At 34.3% G+C, this 23,228-nt stretch overlaps 1 protein-coding gene across 2 annotated transcripts in view; it reads left to right on the forward strand.

The window, feature by feature from the left end:
• Positions 1-13,434, forward strand: part of MCHR2 (melanin-concentrating hormone receptor 2) — a 71,851-nt gene extending 58,417 nt beyond the window's left edge. Inside the window, exons 5-6 of one of the 2 annotated variants that reach the window (XM_011956433.1) lie at positions 5,218-5,337; positions 12,103-12,586. In XM_011956433.1, the coding sequence (XP_011811823.1) occupies positions 5,218-5,337; positions 12,103-12,418 (436 nt within the window). In that variant the 3' untranslated portion in view covers positions 12,419-12,586. Of the gene's footprint in view, positions 1-5,217; positions 5,338-12,102 lie in introns of both variants that reach the window. The other variant, XM_011956432.1, reaches the window with a different exon arrangement.
• Positions 13,435-23,228: the final 9,794 nt, after the last annotated feature.

Below are 23,228 nucleotides of genomic sequence, written 5' to 3' on the forward strand. Positions count from 1 at the left end.
GAGTTCTTCTGTTGGAAGGAAAAAAAAAACCCACTAATATGCAAAAAGAAAACATTTGAAGGTATGAAACCCCTGGATAAAATTAAATACATTAACAAGCCCAGAATGCTCTAATACTGTAATTATGGTATATAATCCACTCATAATTATAGCATGAAGCCCAAAGACAAATCTATCAAAAATGATAACAGCTGTAGCAACCTGTTAAGAGACAGATAATATGAAAATATGTAAATTGAAACAACTAAAAGTTAAAATGTAGGGGAATGGAGTTAAAGTGTAGTTTTTTCTACTTATTAATTTGTTTCTATTATTTTCTTTGTGATGTAAGATAAATAATCATCTCTTTGGAATAACTTGTAGTATATATGTTTTTTGTCAACATCATTGTAACCATGTTGCAAAAATCCATAACAGATTTTAAAAATAAAAAGTAATGAACTAAGACATTCCACCAAAGAAAATCACTTTTCCACAAAGGAAGATGGTAAGAAAAGAAGAAAGAAGAGAAAAGTTGCAGAACCAGAAAACAAGCAACAAGATGGCAGTAGTAAGTCTTTACTTATCAATAATAATACTGAATGTAAATAGTCTCGATTTTCCAATTAAAATGCAGTGAGTGGCTTGATAAAGAAACAAGACTCAACTATATGCAGCCTACAAGAAACCCACTTCACCTCTAAAGACACACATAGCCTGAGAGTGAAGGGATGGGAAAAGACATTCCATACAACTGGAAATCAAAAATAGCAAGAGTAGCTATATTTAGATAAAATACACTACAAATCAATGACTGTACAAGAGGACAAAGAAGGTCCCTATATAATGATAAAGGGGTCAATTCAGCAAAAGGATATAACAATTTTAAGTATCTCTGCACCCAACATTAGGGCTCCCAAATATATAGAGCAAACACTAATAGATCTGAAGGTAGAGAGGGGCTGCAATGCAGTAATAGTAAGAGACTTTAACACACCATTCTCTGTAATTGACAGATCATCCAGACAGAAAATCAACAAAGAAACGGCAGAGTTAAACTACACACTAGACCTAATAGGCCTGACATTTACAGAACATTTCACCCAATTGTTGCAGAATGCAAATTCTTTTCAACAGCATATAGAACATTCCCCAGAATAATCCTATCAGGCCACAAGACACACCTGATCAAATTCAAAAAAGTAGAAGTTATAGCAAGTGTCTTTGACCACAGTGAACTACAACTAGAACTCAATAACAAGAGGAACCTTGGAAACTACACGAATATATGTAAACTAAACAACATGCTCCTGAATTATCAGTCAATGAAGATATCAAGAAGGAAATTTAAACATTTTTGAAACAAATGAAAGCTGAAATACAGCATACCAAAATCTATGGGATATAGCAGAAGCAGTACTAACAAGGAATTTTATAGCGATAAATGCCAATATCAAAAAGTAGAAAGACTTTAAAAATAAACAACCCACGAACGTACCTCAAAGAATTAGAAAGGCAAGAACAAACCAAACCCAAAATTAGTAGCAGGAAAGAGGTAATGAAGATTAGAGCAGAAATAAATAAAATTGAGACTTAAAAACTACAGACAATCAACAAAATGAAAAGTTGGCTTTTCAAAAAGATATGCAAAACCAACAAACCTTTAGCTAGACTGAGAAAAACAGAGAAGATCCAAATAAACAAAATCAGAAGCAAAAATGGAAACAACAACTGAAACCTCAGAAATACAAAGAGTCATTAGAAACTGTAATGCATCACTAAATGCCAACAAACTGGGAAATATAGAGGAAATAAATAAATTCCTGGACACATACAGCCTGCCAAGATTGAACTATGAAGAAATAAACAACCTCAACAAACCAACAGCGAATAAGGAGACTGATGCTGAAAAAGAGTCTTTCACCAAAGGAAAGTCCAGGACCTGATGGCTTCACTGCTGAATTCTACCAAACATTTAAATAATTAATATCAATTCTCTTCAAACTTCAAAAAAAAAAAAAATGAAGAGGAAGGAATACTTCCAACTCATTCTACAAAGCCAGCATTACTCTGATACCAAAACCAACCAGAGACACACACAAAAAGAAAACTACAGACCAATATTACTGATGAACATAGATGCAAAAATCCTCAATAAAATATAAGCAAACAGAATACGACACTTTGAAAAGATCATATATCCTGAGCAAGTAGGACTCATCCAAGGAATGTGAGGATGGTTCAACATCACAAATCAATAAAGTTGATACATCACATTTACAGCACCAAGAACAAAAACCATATGACTATGTCAACAAATGCCAAAAAATCATTCAATAAAATTCAGCATCCCTTTCTGATAAAACCCTCATCAAACTGGTTATAAAAGGAATATGCCTCAAAATAACAAAAGGCATACATGACATGCCTACAGCTAATTTTGCACTGAATGGGGAAGAATTGAAGGCCTTTTCTCTAAGATCTGAAACAAGACAAGGATACCCACCTTCACCACTTTTATTCAACGTAATATCAGAAATCCTAGCCAGAGCAATTAGGCAAGAGAAAGAAATGAAGGGCATTCAGATTGGAAAGGAAAAAGTCAAATAGCCTTGTTCACAGATGGCATGATATTATGTTTAGAAAAACCTAAAGACTCCACCAAAAAACTATCAAAGCTGACAAATGAATTCAGTAAAGTTACAGGATACAAAATGAATGTATAAAAATCAATAGTATTTATATATGCAGTAATGAACAATCTGACAAAGAAATCAAAAATGCAATTGCCTTCAAAATAGCTACCGAGAATATGAAATACCAAGTATTCAATTCAACAAAAGAAGTAATATATCTATACAAGGAAAGCTATAAAACTCTGATTAAAAAAAATACACACATACATAGATACCTGATGAAAGAAATAGGACACAGAAAAAGGATATTCCATGCTCATTAACTGGAAAACTTAATATTGTTAAAGTGACACTACTAGCCAAAGCAATGTACAGATTCAATGCAATCTCTCTCAAAATACTGATAACAGTTTTCACAGAAACAGAAAAAAAAATTCTAAAATTTATGTGGAACCACAAAAGACCCTGAATAGCTAAAGCAATCTTGAGGTAAAAGAACAAAGCTAGAGGCATCATGCTACCTGACTTCAAAATTTACTAGAAAGCGATAGTAATCAAAACAGCCTGGTACCGGCATAAAAAGACACATTGACCAATGGAACAGAGTGGAGTACCCAGATACAAATCCACACATTTATAGCCAACTCATCTTCAACAAAAGAGCCAAGAACATACAATGGAGAAAGGACAGTCTCTTCAATAAATGGTGCTGGGAAAACTGGAACTATGAAAATAGACCCCTACCTCTCACCATACACAAAAATCAAATCAAAATGAATTAAATACTTAAATCTAAGACTTGAACCTATGAAAACTACAAGAAGACATAGGAAATGCTCCAGGACATTGGTCTGGGCAAAGACTTTTTGTGTAAGACCTCAAAAGCACAAGTAACCTAAGCAAAAGTGGGCAAATAGGATTACCTCAAACTATAAAGCTTCTGCACAGCAAAGAAAACAAGAAAGTGAAGAGGCAACCCATAGAATGGAAGAAAATATTTGCAAATCATCCATCTGACAAGCGATTAATAACCAGAATGTATAAGGAGCTCAAACAACTCAATAGCAAAAAAACCCAAATACTCCAATGTAAAAAATGGGCACAAATCCGAACAGATATTTCTCAAAATAAGACATACAAATGGCCAATGGGTAAACAAAAAGTGCTATCACTAATCATCAGAGAAATGCAAATCAAAAGCACAAGGACATATCATCTCACCCCAATTAAAGTGGCTTTTGCCAAAAAGGCAGGCAATAATAGATGCTGACAAGGATGTGAACAAAGGGGAACATTCGTACATTGTTGGTGGGAATATATATTATTACAGCCACTATAAAGACTCCTTGAGAAACTCAAAGTAGAACTACCATATGATCCAACAATTCCAGTTCTGGGTTTATATCCAAAAGAAACTATATTAATATATCAAAGATATATCTGTACTACCATGTTTATTGCTGTACTGTTCATAATAACCAAAATATGTAATTAATCTAAATGCCTATCAATAGGTGAATGGATAAAGAAAATGTGGTATATACACACAATAGAATAGCCTTCATCCGTAAAAAACAATGAAATCCTGTCATTTTTAGCAGCATGAATAGAACTGAAAGCTATTATGTTAAGTGAAACAAGCCAAGTACAGAACGACAAATATCACATGTTCTCATTTATATGTGGGAGCTAAAAAAGTGAATCTCATAAAGACAGTAGATCGGTGGTTACCAGAGGCCAGGAAAGGTAGAGGAAGTGGGTAAAGAAAAGAAGTTGATTAAGTGGATACAAAGATACACTTTACTAGAAGAATTAAGACCTAGTGTTTGATGAATCAGTAAGATGACTATAGTTTAAAATATCCTATTGTACATTTCAAAATAGCTAGAAAATAATAATTTTAATGTTTCTAGCATTTTTAAAAAGTCAAATAGTTAAGATGATAGATAAATCCCAAGTACTCTGATTTGATTTTTACAAATTATATGAATGTATTAAACTATCACATATACCCTGAAACGATGTACATCTATTATGCATCAGCGAAAATTGTTTAAAAGAAACATAGATAAGATTGTTTATTAATTACTTCTCCCACCAGCATTGGCTATCCTGGGTTCAAATTTTACCTCTTTCAGTTACTGCTTGGGTAATCTTGGGCAGGCCACTTAACCCCTCTGTGCCTCAGTTTCTTCTTCTACAATGTAAGGGCACTAATGGCATCATACTCATGGGGTTTCACAGATTCAGTGGGTAAAGATATAAAAAATGCTTACAACAGTGCCTACTATATAATAAACGTTACGTACTGTTGCCTGTCATCGTTAAACACTGGAGATTGGTGATAGGTAGCCTCACCTGTACTGCACTCAGTACAGCTGGGTTTGGCTAGAGAAAAGACAAGCATTGTTATTGGTGAACAATGAAGATCAGGGCTTCTCTACAATAAAGCAACCAAAGATCCACAAGGACTTTTATCCTGGGCCCTGAAAAATGAAAGAATCATGCCTCGGAAACTGCAAAGGCCAATTCCTAATCCAATTAATGTAATGGTGTTGTTCTATCTCTTCTCTCTCCCCTCTCTCTCTCTCTCATTTTACAGGTATACACTTTATTTGACGATAACAACTTTTTTTTTCCCACTACCCTTGATTTTGGTGTGCTATATTTTAATTTTATGCTATACTTGGGAGATGTATCAACAGAATAAGGATGCCAGATGGTAAGTGTTTGCCATATTTTGCTTTATTTGTTAAAAGAACAATTTAGATAGCCTAAGACATCTACAGTAGAAACATAGGCAACAGTGACTTGAAACATACCACACTTAGACATGTCGACATTAATATATGTCTATAGAAAGAACTTTTGGAAAATAAGACATGTACTAAATGAACTGCTTAAGAATCTCTCAATGACAAATGTTAAAAATCACTGATGTAATGGTTTCATTAAAATGCATACGGAACTCAAGATTCTATTTAAAGAATAATTTTATTTTTGTTATTAACAGTTATTTAACCGTTTTCATTGCACATTTTGCAGAGTTGCATGCATACATAAATATCTTAAATGTTATGTGCGACCTTTTAATTTTTATGTTTCAATTTTTTTAATTTAGAGGAGAAAAGTCCCATTAATATTTGAATTTTAAAAGATGGGTTTTATTAATATTAAAAGATTATTTAGGAGCAAATAAAACAAAAGACTTAACCTAAAGTCAGTAAACTTGAGAAGGACCTGTGAAGATGCTTGTCTCTAAAACTGCATAAATAAATCTAAATTATTTTCACCTTGCAATTGTGTATTCCACAATCTACTTGTTCAAATGAATAAGTCAGTAATTATATAACCTGTTGGGTAAAAACACACTTACATTTATTAAACATTATATTGTAAATACATTTTTGTGTTTCTTTTGGAAAGGCAAGTTTGCTGGGTTTCCCTGCACACTACAAATTTACAAATTTTACAAATTTTTTGTTTAAAAAATGTGAACAATTTAACCACCATTCCTCAAAAATTGTGGCAAACCCTTGAACCAAAGGTTTGTAAGTAGTCTGTTGGCTCACAACATTTTTTTACCACCTAGTTACTTGGAATTCTTTGAAAGTCTTACACTTGTAAAGTATGGTCCATTTGGGAAGAAAAGGAAGTAGCCACAGTTACAGTAAAAAACATAGCTTATAAATGTATCCCAGGGAGCTGAGTTGGTGAGAAGGTTAAAATGAAATCATATGGAATATTAAAGATACCAACAGCTGGAGAGAATGCTTGAGTCTTTTTAAAACAGTTCTCCAAATCAGATCATTTTGCTCCTGACATTTTTCTCAGAAATGCTAAAGAGGATCTTATGAAACAAATCTCATACACGTCAAAATGCAAGAAATTGGAGGAATGATAGTGCTTACTCTGATACGCTGCAGGGGAATCAAATGATTTTTATCTACCGTGCTTTTAAAATTCTTTACAAGTTTTGTTCATCTGTTACCCTCATGTCGCAGGGAAATTTCCATTAAATGCCTAAATATGACATAACATGATTAAATGTGTGAATTTTAAAATATGTTTTATTTTAAAATAATTTGCATTTCTAGAAAAGTTGATAGTAGAAATATAGTACAGATAGTACAGAGATAGTATAGAGGTTTCCCAACTACCCCTCACTCGGTTTTCCCATAGTTAACATCTTACATTACCTAGGACATTTGTCAAAACGAAGAAAATTTCTGTACATTACTGTTAACTAAATTCCATTCTTTATTGGACTTCACTGGTTTTTCCATTAAAGTCCTAAATCTGTTCCAGATTCAATCCAGAATAGTACATTGCATTTAGTTATCACATCTTCCCAGTATCCTCTGATTTGTGAATTTCTCACTCTTTCCTTATTTTACATGACCTTCGTAGACTGGAGCACTGGCCAGGTATCCTGTAGAATGTTCCCAATCTGGATTTGTCTGATATTGTATCATTATTAGACTGTACTTAGATGTTTTTATTTTAAAAAATCAACTCTTTTCATCACAGCATATCAGGGGTCACATGATAGCTACATTACATCACTGTTGATACTAGCCTTGATTACCTGGTTAAGGTGCTGTTTGCTAAGTTTCTCCACCATGAAACTGTTTATCCCTTTCGCTATTCTGTTCTTTGGAAATGAGTCACTAAACATAGCCTACCTTCAAGGGGGAAGCAGGAAGATGGGAATTAAGCTCCATCTTCTGAAAGGTGAGTATCTATATAAGAATCCCTATATTATTTGGAATTATTCTGTAAAGAAGGTCTGGCTCTTCTCTCCTCATTTTATTCAATATTATTTGTATTACTATAGACTGATATAGTTATTTCATACATTGAGTCATAATTTAATACTTTGTTATTTATTTGGTCTTTCAAAATGTTCCAACTTTGGACCTTACATGCCAGGAGGGAGTGGCATAACGTACTTAAACACTGAAGGAAAAAAAAAACGTATACCCTAGAGTAGCATACCCAGCAAAAATGCCCTTCAAACATGAAGGAGAAATAAAGACTTTCCCAGATGAACTAAAGCTGAGGAATTTCATCAACACTAGACCTATTTTACAATAAATTCTAAAGGGAGTACTCCAATCAGAAAGAAAAGGACATTAATGAGCAATAAGTAATCACTTGAAGGTATAAAACTCACTGGTAATAGTAAGTACCAAGAAAAACATAGACTATTATAACAATGTAACTGGGGTATGTAAACCACTCTTGCCATAAGTTGAAAGACTAAACAATGAACCAATCAAAAATAATAACTACAACAACTTTTTAAGACATAGATAATACAATAAGATATAAATTTAAACAATAAAAAGTTAAAAATTGGGGGGACAAAGTTAAGGTGTAGAGATTTTACTAATTTTCTTTTTGCTTGTTTATGCAGTGTTAAGTTGTTCTCAGGTTAAAATAATGGCTTATAAGATTGTATTTGTAAGACTTATGACAACCTCAACTCAGAAAACATACAGTGGATAAACAAAAAATAAAAAGCAAGAAACTAAACCGTATTACCCGAGAAAATCACCTTCACTAAAGGAAGACAGGAAGGAAAGAAAAAAGGAAGAGAACACCACAAAACAACAAGAAAACAAATTTTAAAATGGCAGGAATAAGTCCTTACTTATCAAAACAACATTGAATGTAAATGGACTAAACTCTTTAATCAAAAGACAAAGACTGGTTAACTGAGTGAAAAAACAAGACCTGTTGATCTATTGCCTTCAAGAAACACGCTTCAGCTATAAAGACAGACATAGACTGAAAAAAAAAGGAATGGAAAAAGATATACCATACCAATGGAAACCAAAAAAAGCAGAGTAGTCATATCAGACAAAATAGATTTCAATTCAAAAACTATAACAAGAGACAAGATCACTATATAATGATAAAAAGGGGTCAATTTAGCAAGAGGATATAACAATTTAAAATATATATGCACCCAACACTGGAGCATCCAGATATATAAAGCGAATATTATTAGAATTAAAGAGAGAGATAGGCCCCAATATAATAGTAGCTGGAGACTTCAATAACCTACTTTCAGCATTGAACAAATCTTCCAGCCAGAAAATCGACAAGCATTGGACTTAATGTGCACTGTAGACCAAATGGATCTAATATATATTTACAGAACATCTCATCCAACGACAGCAGAATAGACATTATTTTCCTTAGCACATGGATCATTCTCAAGGATAAAACATATGTTAGGTCACAAAACAAGTCTTTAAAAATTCGAATAATTGAAATAATGCCAGACATCTTCTCTGACCACAATGGAATAAAATTGTAAATCAATAACAAGAGGAATTTTGGAAACTATACAAACAAATGGAAATTACAAAATATGCTCCTGAATGACCAGTGGGTAAATGAAGAAATTTAAAAAGTTGAAAAATTTCTTGAAACAAATGATAATGGAAACACGACATACCAAAACCTATGGGATACAGCAAAAGCAGTACTAAATGGGAATTTTATAGCTCTAAGTGCCTACATCAAAAAAGATGAAAAATGTCAAACAGTCTAATAATGTACCTTAAAGACCTAGAAAAGGAAAAGCAAACCAAACCCAAAATTAGTAGAAGAAAAGAAAGAATAAAGATCACAGCAAAAATGAATGAAATTAAAATGAAGAAAATAATACAAGAGATCAATGAAACAAAAATCTGGTTTTTTTGAAAGTTAAACAAAATTGACAAACTTTATAGTCTGACTAACTGAGAAAAAAGAGAGAAAGTCTAAATAAATAAATTCAGAGATGGAAAAGTAGACATTACAACTGATACTGCAGAAATTCAAAAGATAATTAGAGGCTACCATGAGCAACTATATGCCATTAAATTGGAAAATCTAGAAGAAATGGACAAATTCCTATACATATATAACCTAACAAGATTGAACCAGGAAGAAATCGAAAATCTGAACAGATCACTAACAAGTAATGAGATCAAAGCCATAATAAAAAGTCTCCCAAGAAACAAAAACCCAGGACCCAGTGACTTCACTGAATCCTACCAAACATTTAAAGAACTAATACAAATTCTACTCAGAATATTCTGAAATATGGAAGAGTATGGAATAATTCCAAATTCATTCTACAACACCAGTATCACTGTGATACCAAAATCAGACAAACACAACAAAAAAGAAAACTATAGGCAAATCTCTCTGATAAATATTCATGCAAAAATTCACAACAAAATATTAGCAAACCAAATTCAACAATATATTAGAAATCTCATTCATCATGACCAAGTGGGATTTATCCCAGGGGTGCCAGGATGATTCAACATACGTAAATCAATCAATGTAATACATCATATCAACAGAATGAAGGATAAAAATCATATGATCATTTAAATTCAATATATCAAATTGAAATATCAAATGCTGAAAAAGCATGTGATAAAATTCAACATCTCTTTATGACAACAACCTTCAAAAAACTAGGTATAGAAGGAACATACCTCAACATAATAAAAGCCATATATGACAGACCCCCAGCTAGTATCATACTAAATGAGGAAAAAACTGAAAGACTTTCCTCTAAGATTTGGAATATGACAAAGATGCTCACTTTCACCACTGTTATTCAACATAGTACTGAGGTCCTAGCTAGAGCAATCAGACAAGAGAAAGAAATAAAGGACATCCAAATTGGAAAGGAGTAAACCAAATTATCTTTGTTTATAGATGACATGATTTTATATTTGGAACACTCTAAAGACTCCACAAAAAAAAAAAAAACGATTAGAACTGATAAATTCAATAAAGTTTCAGGATACAAAATCAACATACAAAAATCAGTAGCATTTCCTTATGCCAATAGTCAACAATCTGAAAAAGAAATAAAAAAGTAATCCCATTTATAATAGCCACAAATAAAATTAGGTGCCTAAAAACTTAACAAAGAAGTGAAAGATCTCTGTAATGAAAACTATAAAACATTGGTGAAAGAAATTGAAGAGGACACCAAAAAATGGAAAGATGTTCCACATTCAGTGTTTGGAAGATCAGTACTGTTGAAATGTTCATACTACCCAAAGCAATCTACGGATTCAAAGCAATCTCTATCAAAATACCAATGATGTTCTTCACAGAAATAGGAAAAACAATCTTAAAATTTATATGGAACCACAAAAGACCCAGAATAGCCAAATATATCCTAAGCAAAAAGAATAAAACTAGAGGAATCACATTACCTTACTTCGAATAATACTACAAAGCTATGGTAAGCAAAACAGCCTGGTACTGACATAATAACAGAGACATAGACCAGTGAAACAGAATAGAAAACCCAGAAACAAATTCACACACCTATGATGAACTCATTTTTAACAAAGGTTCCAAGAATATACACTGGGAAAAAGACAGCTTCTTCAATAAATGGTGTTGGTAAAATTGGATATCCATATGCAGAAGAATGAAACTACAACCCTATTTCTCATTATACACAAAAATCAAAATGGATTAAAGACTTAAATCTAAGACCTCAAACTACGAAACTACTATCAGAAAATGTTGGAGAAAATCTCCAGGACATTGGTCTGGGCAAAAATTTCTTACTCCACAGGCACAGGCAACCAAAGCAAAAATGGACAAATGGGATCGCATCAAGTTGAAAAGCTTGGCTATATAAATTACCAAGATTCAGAATCAACCTAAGTGTCCATCAACAGATCAATAGATAAACATAATGTGGTATATATACACAATGGAGTGCTATTCAGCCCTAAAAAAGAAAGAGATACTGTCATTTGCAAGAACATGGATGGAACTGAAAGTCATTATGTTAAGTGAAATAAACCAGGCACAGAAAGACAAGCATCACATATTCTCACACATTTATGGGATCTAAAAATAAAAACAATTGTACTCATGGACATAGAGTGTAGAAAGATGGTTACCAGAGTCTTGAAAGTATAGTAGGGGCCTGAGGGTGAGGTGAGGAAGGTTAATGAGTATTTAAAAATAGTTCAAAAGAATGAATAAGGCCTAGCATTTAATAGCACAACAAGGTGACTATAGTCAATAATAATTGCACATTTAAAAATGACTAAAACAGTGTAATTGGAATGTTTGTAATACAAAGTATAAATTCTTGAAGGGATGGATACCCGATTCTCCATGACGTGATTATTACACATTGCATGCCTGTATCAAAACATCTCATTTACCCCATAAATATATACACCTACTATGTACCCACAAAAAAATAGAAAAAAAAATAACAACAACAAAAAATTGTTCCAGCTTTGGAAACTTTGGAAGTTTTTCAACAAAAATAAAAAACAATATATCACAATGCACTGAGTAAGTAGAAATATAATAATGAGGTTCATATTTCACTGCAAAGCCATTATGAACTGTCCAAAAGATTCTAGGAACACATTGCCCCATGATTTCTATGGTTGTTTATATCCTCTCTATCTGAATGTTTCCTTTGCAGTTGCAATCCCAGCGTACCGAAACAGAGAGTGATGAAGTTGACAAAGATGGTGCTGGTGCTGGTGGCAGTCTTTATCCTAAGTGCTGCCCCTTATCATGTGATACAACTGGTGAACTTACAGATGGAACAGCCTACACTGGCCTTCTATGTGGGTTATTACCTCTCCATCTGTCTCAGCTATGCCAGCAGCAGCATTAACCCTTTTCTCTACATCCTGCTGAGTGGAAATTTCCAGAAACGTCTGCCTCAAATCCAAAGGAGAGTGACTGACAAGGAAATCAAAAATATGGGAAACACTCTGAAATCACACTTTTAGGAAAGTACATGGATCACCATGAGTCTAGACATGATTATCTTACTGGTATTATTAGAAAGGGCAGGTGTACCGATATGTTTATGCCCATTCTTCTTGTGTACTTGTGACTCTTAGCAGCATGGAACAGAAGTGTAACCATGCAAATGCAATGAGTTTAATATGCTAACTTTAGCAAGATGTAAAATGTTGATCTATATTGTGGGTAAGCAATGGGATAGTCTAAGATACCCAAGCTTCATGATGGCATATATTATTTCAGCATGTTATAAACTAGTCACTAATGAAAATGGCCATCCATGACCATTGACTCAAAACTCACCAAGGAACCTGACCTTGCCCTCCACACTGTGGCCTCACTGTAACAGTTTCCTCATGGTTCCTAGGAGGGTATCACCTCACAGTGAAGTCTGAAATTTGGCTATTTTTTATCTACAAAAATGTCAGTTTTATATGGTCCAATCTAATACCTTCAACAACTAAGCCCTACCTTTCAGAATAACAGTTACCATTTATTGCACACATGCAATGTGTAAGATTACATGTAACAAATCTGTGAAATAAGTATTATTACCTTTGTTTACTAAGGCTCAGAAAGGAGAAATGATAGGCCTAATGCTGCAACAGCTATCTAAGAGCCAGGCTAATGTTCAGCTCTGCCTGTTTCTTTTCTACTGCACCACCTTGACAACCTTTACTTAGTATACTGGAGAACTCAGTAACTTGGAGTTTCTTTTGCTTTCTCCTGTAGCCCTGCAAGAGGAGAACTAAAGTCTGATAGAAACGAGTTGATGTTTTAAGCATCCTTTTGGATTACCTTTGTTCTCACATCTGCAAACTGTAGAAACTGGTATCTGCACTTTGATAACAATACTTTACTTCTGGATTTTAAGCCTCATTAAGACACGCACAGTGGCTCATGCCTGTAATCCTAGCACTTCAGGAGGTGGAGGCGGGTGGATCACAAGGTCAGGAGTTCAAGACCAGTCTGGCCAACATAGTGAGATCCTGCATCTACTAAAAATACAAAAAAATTAACCGAGCATGGTGGTGCATGCCTGTAGTCCCAGCTACTCAGGAGGCTGAGGCAGGAGAATCGCTTGAACCCAGGAGGTGGAGGTTACAATGAGCCAAGATCATGCCACTGCACTCCAGCTTGGGCAACAGAGTGAGACTTCATCTCAAAAATAAAAAAAACAAGAAACATTCCCTTTAGGTTACAGTATACATGTTTGTTCTAAGGTACAAAAAGTAATTAGCCCTTAAATTTTCATAGGTATTCATTATATCTATATTTTCCTCTTTAGACTTACATATAGTTAGGAAAGCAAACAATGCATTTAATGCCTGGGTTCTACACTAAGACAAATACCGTTATTTTGTTTGTGGATAAAGTCTGTAAACCCACCTTCTTCATCTAAATACATTAAATTTGTTTACTCCATAAACATCTGAAACCAATTTTCAATCAGCCCTTTATAGAAAAAAACTTAACCATTTTTATATCTGATCTCCATTTTTATATCTCAATTGTGTTTGGATAAACTTGTATTTGAATCAACCCAGATGTGATTTTTAACCCTATTTATTTTACTCTAGAATTTTTAGGCACAATTTCAGAACTGGATAGTATCTAAATGCATATCTGGATCAATGGCTTCGTAAACAACATGAGAACTACACACTGAGACAGGTAGCATCTGAAACATTTTATTTCCATAGCTGAGGTCTAGAGACCTACATATGCAGCTGGATGCTCCTGCAAAACGTCAATGAGAAGCTGTGTCATGGCCACAATTTCAGGGGTCTTCATTCTCACTTTTCTAAGGTGCAACAGTTCAGACTCAGTGAATAATACTGACTTCTGAAGACCCAGCACAATGGGTCAGAAATATCTTATTATGTGATAATTGAAGAGCAGTTGTTTACTTTCATTGTCTTTTTTAATACAGAAAAATATTATGATTTTAAAGACTCAATTTTAAACCACAGACCTTTTTCTAGTAGCATTCCCAATAGTCCTCAATTGGTCAGTGAATTATTTTAAATCATATTTACTAAGAGTCATAAGGAGCTTTAGTTTAATCAAAGTAGAAAATAAAAAGGGTGACTAATAAATTTATTTTTGTCCCTTTATATAGCCTTTCTATGAATAAGCATATTTATATGCAGATTTACAGAGGTGGTTTGATAGAGACTCTTTATGTGTTTTATATGTTTGGCCATGATATGTATACAGGTTTACTTTCAAATGAGGTTAATAGTGATACTTGGGTATTTGTCACTCAGTCAAATAATAATTGTATCCTTATTCTATTCTTATTCAATTGTCGGTGCCTCGTTTAAACTTTGATCATAAATTAATAAAAATGAATGAGTAAGAATTGCTTGTATATTAATTTACCTCTGGCTTGTAGCTTCTACTTTTAAGATTTTCTATAAGGGATTTTATATTCTCTTAATGGAAATAGTTTCTCCTGAACAAAGACCAAATGTTTCAGAATTAGTAAAAAGTATCTTAAATATGGCCAGTAGTTTGAAGGCACTCATTATCATACCAAATTGTCAGAAACCTAGACTCTTGTATTATGTCCCAGAAATTACTGCTTTTGTGGGTTATAATGTCACAGGCTCATGGAACCTTGAATCTGAAAGATACTTTAGAGACTATCAAGTGTTAAAGATGAGAAAAATTATTTTTAACACAGTTCATTGTGTGTCTAGAGACCTACACCTAAAAAGCAGCTACAAACCAGCGCTGAGTCCTTTCTACCAGACCATAGTCCCTGTGGAACACTGATACAGTTGATAATAGCTATAACAAATACTTAAAAGTTTACTGAGTAAATCAAGATTGTATAATTATGCTCTAAAAGTTGTCAAATTTTAAAGAAACACCTGACTCAGAATTTACTTGGATTACTTGTCAGAATGGCAGACATTAACTATCCATTCTCTTCACAGAGCTCTATGGAATCAGCCCAAAGCAAAATAGAGAAATTAACAAGATTTTCTTCTACTGCCCCCAATTTTTTGTTGACAGCTCTCTACACCAATAATTTAGTTCATTCTACAAAACGCCTCCTATCTCACCTAAAGTTAGGAACAGCGTTACACTCCGTACAGTTACAATTCCTTTATGACATCACCCTAGCAGGGGTAGCATCAGATTTTTCCATTTGCCATTTTAGCAATTAGTTTAGATGTAGCTATAGTCCACTCAAAAGTCTATACCTAATTGGTATCTTGATTTCTTGTGTTTGTAAATTCATCATTTAACACATATTTACAGAATACTCTATCTCCAAGGCACTGTGCTGAGCTCCACTGAGAATAAATTTTTTTAATGCCTAAGACATTACTTCATCTCAAGAACTGAAAATCCAATGTCTCCTATGATTCCTGTAGATCAACTATACCCACTTAGGTGTCCCAGAGAACAATCTACAGTGGTTTCTTGATTCTAAAATACAATTGATAAAATATACCATTAACTTAATGACTGCTTTGGGGAGTAAAAACACAACATTCACATTAATAGATCTACCCTCAGAAACACACATGGAACGCACATCACAGAATTAAGGAAAAAAACTATGTTGACATTTTCTTCTAAGACTAAATGTACTCATCTCATCAGTTTATGAAAGGATTCTTCATTAAGTGGTTTCATTGCTACTAATGTCTGAATTTAAAGACAAAAGTGAATCATATCAAAGGGTCAAAATTGATTAAATATCTCACAAAAAAATGTTTACCTTTTTCATGTAAGAATTGAGAAAATGGGAATAATTTTGAATTAAATGTATTGCAATAGCAGCAAAACCACAAGAACTTGTTACCTTAACAACAGAAAAACTTAACATTGCATTATGAAAATAGAGCTTTGAGCTTCTTGAGGATAAATAGCTACCTCTGGCCCATCACACCATCACTGGGAGTGTAATTCTGGGATGCTACTTCAAGGGTATTATCTTCTATCAGAAACCTATTTGAAAGTATAAAGTAGCCCTTTAATCAAAAGCGGGGGAAAAAAGCATTTCTAAAACACTGTATGATTTTTGTTGAGACTACAGGTGGTTCCTATAGCTTACTAAATGTGTTGTGCTTCCTAATTTATAAAACTGAATACATTTGCTATTTCTCTGAAAAACATTCCAGGCAAATACACTAGACACTTTTTAATAACAGCTATCTAAAATATCTTATGTAAGTCTATTCCCAAGCAATTGACAAAATTATTTCCAGGAATAAGAAATAAGGAATGAGTTTCCTCTCCTCAGTTTTCAGTGTTGTGTTGACTGGGCTTTGGAATTCCTAGTATCAGTAGACTTGGTTTAAGTTCCACCCTGGTCAATTACTAGATGTAAGACCCTTGCAAAGGACATGAATGGACACTTCTCAAAAGAAGACATTCAGGCAAGCCAAACGTATGAAAAAAAGTTCAACTGTTCATTAAAGAAATACATATCAAAACCACAATGAGATACTATCTCATGCCAGTCAGAATGGCAATTATTAAAAAGTCAAGAAACAACAGATGCTAGTGAGGTTGCAGAGAAAAAAGAATACTTTTACACTTTTGGTGGGAATGTAAATTAGTTCAACCATTGTGGAAGACAGTGTGGTGATACATCAAAGACCTAGAAGCAGAAATACCATTTGACCCAGCAATCCTATTACTGAGTACATACCCAAAAGAATATAAATCATTCTATTACAAAGATACATGCATGCGTATGTCCATTGCAGCACTGTTCACAATAGCAGAGACATGGAATCAACCCAAATGCCCATCAATGATAGACTGGATAAAGAAAATGTGGTACATATACACCAAGGAATACTATGCAGCCATGAAAAATAATGAGATCCCGTCCTTTGCAGAGACATGGATGGAGCTAGAAACTGTTATCCTCAGCAAACTGATGCAGGAACAGAAAACCAAACACTGCATGTTCTCACTTATAAGTGAGAGCTTAACAATGAGAACACATGGGCACATTGGGAAGAACAAAACATACTGAGACCTGTCAGCGGGTTGAGGGGAGTGAGGGCATCAGGAAGAATAGCTAATGGATGCTGGGCTTAATACCTAGGTGATGGGTTGATCTGTGCAGCAAACCACCACGGCACACATTTACCTATGTAACAAACCTGCACATCCTGCACAGAAGAAAATATTTTTTTTAAAAAAACTGTTAACTAAACTACTTAATTTATAGATTTGGAAACTGGAGCCCAAAGAGGGTAAAGTAATAAGTCAAAATCACTAAACTTTTTGTTGCCAAAACAAGAGCAACATTTTGAAGCTCCTGACTCTTAGGCCTTCCCTAGTTTTCACCATATCTTTCTTTCTCCGGCTGTACTCGGAAAGTAGAGGGCTGTGGATTCCATGCCAAGAAGTTGGTTTATAAATGCAGTGAGATGCCTTGAAACTTTTTGAGGAGGGCAGGATCACAATCAAATCTGTGCTCTTAGAAATAGCTAGCACTAGAGTGTGTGATGAAAAGAACGGGAAGAGCCTGAGGCTGAAAATTGTAGTAAGTTATCACAATGGTCCAGGAAATGTCTCAACCAGCACAATGACAATAAAGGTGTGTACATTTACCTACCATTTGTTGAGTGCATACAGTGTACCAGGCATTGTGTATAATCTCATATAATCCTTGCATAGCCCTCAAAGCTACATACCATATTGTCCACATCTTATACATGAAGAATCCAGGGCTTGGAAAGGTTAAGTAACTGACCTATGGTTACTCAGCTAGCAACCCCAGGCTGATTCTCTTATCCACTATGCTTCTCAACCTTCACAGTGGATGCATGTCACTTGGCAATATTGTTAAAATGCAGATTCTGATTTGGTGCAATCTGAGATTATGCATTTTTAACAAGCTCCCAAGTGATGCTGATGCTGCTGTTCCATAGAACGCACTTTAAGCTGAAAAAAGTTGTGTCCAATAGAAATGCAAGGGAGGAAAGACATAGGAGAAACCTTCAAAAATAAATGTGGTTATGAGGAATGAGGAAGAGAGAAGATGATGAAATGATTTTGAGATTTCTAGCCAATGGGAAAGCTACTGATTAACATAAGAACCCAGGAGAAGGACCAGCTGCAGTCTGTATTCATTAAATGGAGTTTCTCCCCATCTGTTTCTAGATCAATCTTAAAAGGAAAAAGAATGTAACATACTTTTTTGGCAATTATCAACACCAGGCTACCAGTAGAAATTAACAGTGTGTACATATCTACATGCTCATTCAACCATATTGTTTATTGGCAACCCAGTCACACAATAATTTTTCTAGTTGTATAATCTCATTATTAACCCTTTAGAGTTTTGTATCATACCTTAAAATCAAGATTGATGTTGACATGGAAAAGTATAATACAGACATCAGGGATTAGTTATTGCATAAAGAATATGGAGAAGTGGGAGAAAAGAGAAAAACCACGGGTGATAAAGTCAGTAGACCTAGGTTTGCATCCCTAAGTTGCTACTTAGTGCCTGCAAGACCCTTGAGCAAGTTCAATAACTACTCTAACTCTCAGTTCCTTATCTGCACATTGAAGATGATAACATCACCCATTTCAAACTGTTGTTATGAGACATGGATGCTTAAGGTACTTTAAGCACTACTTAGATAGTGCAAACACTCAATACGTTTAGTGTCCATGTCATTACCCTCATCATCTTCATTATCGTGATTATCAACATTATCACTTAAAAATACTTAACTGAAAAAACAGTCACAGTATTTTGCAATTTCTCCCATTAAGAAGTAGTCTATTTTCAATCTAGACTGCCTTGAAACTTCCTTTTACCAATAGAATATGGCAGTAGTGATACCATGTAAGTTCTAAAGCCTAGGTAGGCCTCAAGGACCTTGAACCTTCTACTTTTGCCCTCTTGAACCTGCTTGAAACACTACATAATGAAGCCAGTCTAGCCTACTGGAGGTTGAGAGGCCACATGAAGGAGAACCAAGGTACCCGAGATGGTAGCCAGCACCAACTGTCAGACATGTGGGTGATACCCTCTGGACCCGCTGACTCTCCAGCATTCACAGCCATGAGAGTGACTCAGATGTAACCAACAAATGAGTCATTCATCAATCCACAAAACAGTAAGAAATAATAAATTGTTCTTGCTTTGTAAGCCATAAGTTTTGGGGTGATTTGTATTATAGTACAGGTTACCAAAATAGCATCCATGTAAATAAAAATTAGTAAAATAGTCCCTGTGATTAAAAAAATCGTGAGCCTCTAAAGCATGCAGTTATTATGAATCTTGATTTATTCACTCATTCATTTATTCCATTTGAATATGCTAGCTGCTCCGTAAATATCTATAGCATGAATATAAAATATGTTTCAGATACAGCTTGGCGAAAAAAACATTTTCCTGCCCTTACGGAGTTTATAGTCCAGTTAGCATTAGAAGTGCTAACACACAAGTCTATACATTGTAATAGGTGCCTATAGGAGAGGACAACAAAGAGAAACTCAAGCTGCACTGGGCAGTTTTTCATCAGTACTTAGCAGCTGTGAAACAAATTCACTTCCAGCAATTTTATTCTAAAAGAAATAGCTATAGCATCGAACAGAAAATGCTTAAAGTATGAGTAAGCTGTTGTTCTATTCCTTTTCTATTTAAAAGGGTAGATATAAATAAACTGCCTACAGAGATGGGGAAAACAGATGGATTTGGAAATTCAAACTCACACTGAATGTAATTAACTTGAAAAAGGAGAGAAACCAACGACGTCTGACATCATAAGTGCCCAGGAGACAGGCAAAGGGCTAACTTATTTTTAACACCACAGGAGTCTCAGCAGTAAGGAAAATTCAGACTCAATTACAGTCTCTGAAGAGGTGAAAGAGCAAATGAAGAGAGAAAAAAAAATGTAGCTGTTGGAGAGTAATTAACATTTTGACCCAGTTGCCAGCCTAAGTAGGTATTTGCTGCTTTTTAAAAGAGTTTGGGATTCCCAGATCATTGCAAATGAGAAGGTCTCCTGAAAGCACTGTGAGTACTGTTTGCCATTTGATTCTGAAAAAGGTACACCTGAAGAGAAAAATGGACTGACTTAAAGCACTTCTTCAGCAAGAATGGAGGGTTGCCTTCTGCACAGTGGGGTACTGATTATATATCTACAAGGAGCACTCTGTGATAATTGGAACAGAAGAACAACAAGATGATCCTTGGCCTTGAGACAAAGCACACTTTGGGACTTGATCACAGTCATGCTCCAGGTCAATGGAATTGATGCTTTAAGGTAGTCTGATGTACAAAGCCTTTCACAGTTGAGCCACAGTGACCATTCACCTCTACTAACCCTGTAGATTGGTCAGTCATACACGTTGGGTATACATTCACAAATCTAGGGGGCTTTTTCCCCTTCACCTAACAAACCTCTACTCATTACAACAAATTTAAATGTTATTTCCTTCCATTCCTACCCCCAAAGCAAGCCAAGTTAGCCATCCTCTTATTAGTACTTACATACTTTGTAACTCCCTCTATTGTAGTATAATCAGTGATATTACTTGCATAATTATCTTATCCATTACATTGTAAGCTTCTCAAATCCAGAATGCATCTGACTCATCTTAGTATCTGTGGTACCTCAGTATCTGTTACATAATTAAGTATTCAGGAAGCAGTTAATGAAATAAATAAAGGAATGAATTAATAAGAAAGGAAGAGAGACAAAGAATACTCTCAGGAATATTGAGAAGTGTTTGCATGCATATGTTGTGCATATATTTATATTCATATTTATATGCATGTTCATAGTTACACATGGATGTGAAAAGACATCTATCTAGATGTTAACAAATAGAAAGATGTGTCAAATAAACTGAGAAAGCACGTTTATCATTCAGGTACCTTACAAATGTCTTTAAACCTCCTCTTTTTATTTCTTTATTCTAAATGCAGTGATAAAGCACTGACATATCACTCATGCATTAAAATCCTTGCAGACATTTTGCCTTTATTTGAGTTTAGGATTTTCTAAAAGACAACCAATTTGCATTCCTTAAGATTTCATATGAAAAAATATAAATAAATGAGATAAAAAGATTTAATATGGCTTCAAATGCCTTACTGTGAATCTATGAAAAAGGTATTTAATAAATAATACAAGTGCTTAACTTGAAGCCTGCACCTCTGTAAACCAATTTCTGAACTTCAAAAATGCCTAGCACATTTTAAGAATGTTTGAAAGTTCAAAGAATAACCTTTTCAAAATTGTAAAATTAGATTAGGTATCAAGTGGAAAATGCTCAGTTCTGTCTTCTTTTTCAATGAATCAAATTCCTGTAAATGTTATCAAGCTAAATAACTACAGATTCTAAAGACAGCTGGTTCTATAATACCAGGTGTCTTCTCTACATGAATACTTTCTATCTTGCTTCCATATAATTATTATAATATAACAGCATCATTTTTTATAAAATGTATAAGAATATGCTCACTATAGAGAATTTGGAAAACAAGTAATAGAGCCACTGTGGAGAACAATTTGCAGGTTCCACAAAAACTAAAAATAGAACTACATATGATCCAGCAATCTCACTACTCGGCCACAGGCAAAGAAATCAGTATATCAAAGAGACATCTGCACTCTTACGTTTGTTGCAGCACTATGTTTAATAGCCAACATGTGCAATCAACCTACATGTCCAGCAGAAGAAGAATGGATAAAGAAAATGTGGCATATATACGCAGTGGAATACTATTCAGCCATAAAAAAGAGTGAAATACTGTCATTTTCAGCAACAAGGATGAAACTGGAGGACATTATGTTAGGTGAAATAATCCAGCAACAGAAAATTAAACACTGCATGTTCTCACACATGTGTGGAAACTAAAAGAAATTGATCTCAGAGAAGCAAAAAGTAGAACAGAGGATACTAGAAGTTGGACAGGGCATGGGGAAGGGAGAGATAGGGAGATATTTGTTAAAAGATACAAAACTACATCTAGATAGGAGAAATAAGTTCTAGTGTTCTACATCACTGTAAGATGACTATAGTTAACAATAGTGTATTACATAGTTTCCAACAGCCAGAAGGAGTGTGTTGAATGTTTCCAACACAAAGAAATGATAGGTGTTTAAGATAATGGATATGCCAGTTACCCTGATGATCACTATTATATGTACCAAAACATCACTATGTACCCCATTTACATGTACAGTTGCTATGTGTCAATTTTGTAAAAAGACAACTCAAAAAAAGAAAAGAAAGAAAAATCATCCCTAATTCAGAAACCAGAGATAATAACAACATTTCATTACATCATATATAAAGGAGGACATATTATATTTGTGTTTCTCTGGTTGGCTTATTTCACTTAACATGACCTCTAGTTTTATCCATGTTGCAGCAAATGACAGGATTTCATTTATTATGGCTGAAAACTATTCCGTTGTGTATAAATGCCATATTTTCTTTACCCATTCATCCATTGATGGGCACTTGGGTTGACTCCACATTTTGGTTATTGTGAATAGTGCTGCAATAAACTTGGGAGTGCAGGTATCTCTTTGATACATTAATTTCCTTTCTTTTGGATATATACGCAATAGTGAATTGCTGGATCATATGGTAGTTCTATTTTTAGTTTTTAAGGAACCTACATACTGTTCTCCATAGTGGCTGTACCAATTTATATTCTCACTACAATGTATGAGGTTTCACCTTTCTCTACATCTTTTCCAGCATTCATTATTGCCTGTCTCTTTTATTAAAGCCATTTTAACTGGGATGAGATGGGACGAGATGATATCTCACTGTACT

This window comes from Colobus angolensis, unplaced genomic scaffold (genome assembly GCF_000951035.1).
Source record: "Colobus angolensis palliatus isolate OR3802 unplaced genomic scaffold, Cang.pa_1.0 Scaffold418, whole genome shotgun sequence".
Taxonomy (NCBI): Eukaryota; Metazoa; Chordata; class Mammalia; order Primates; family Cercopithecidae; genus Colobus; species Colobus angolensis.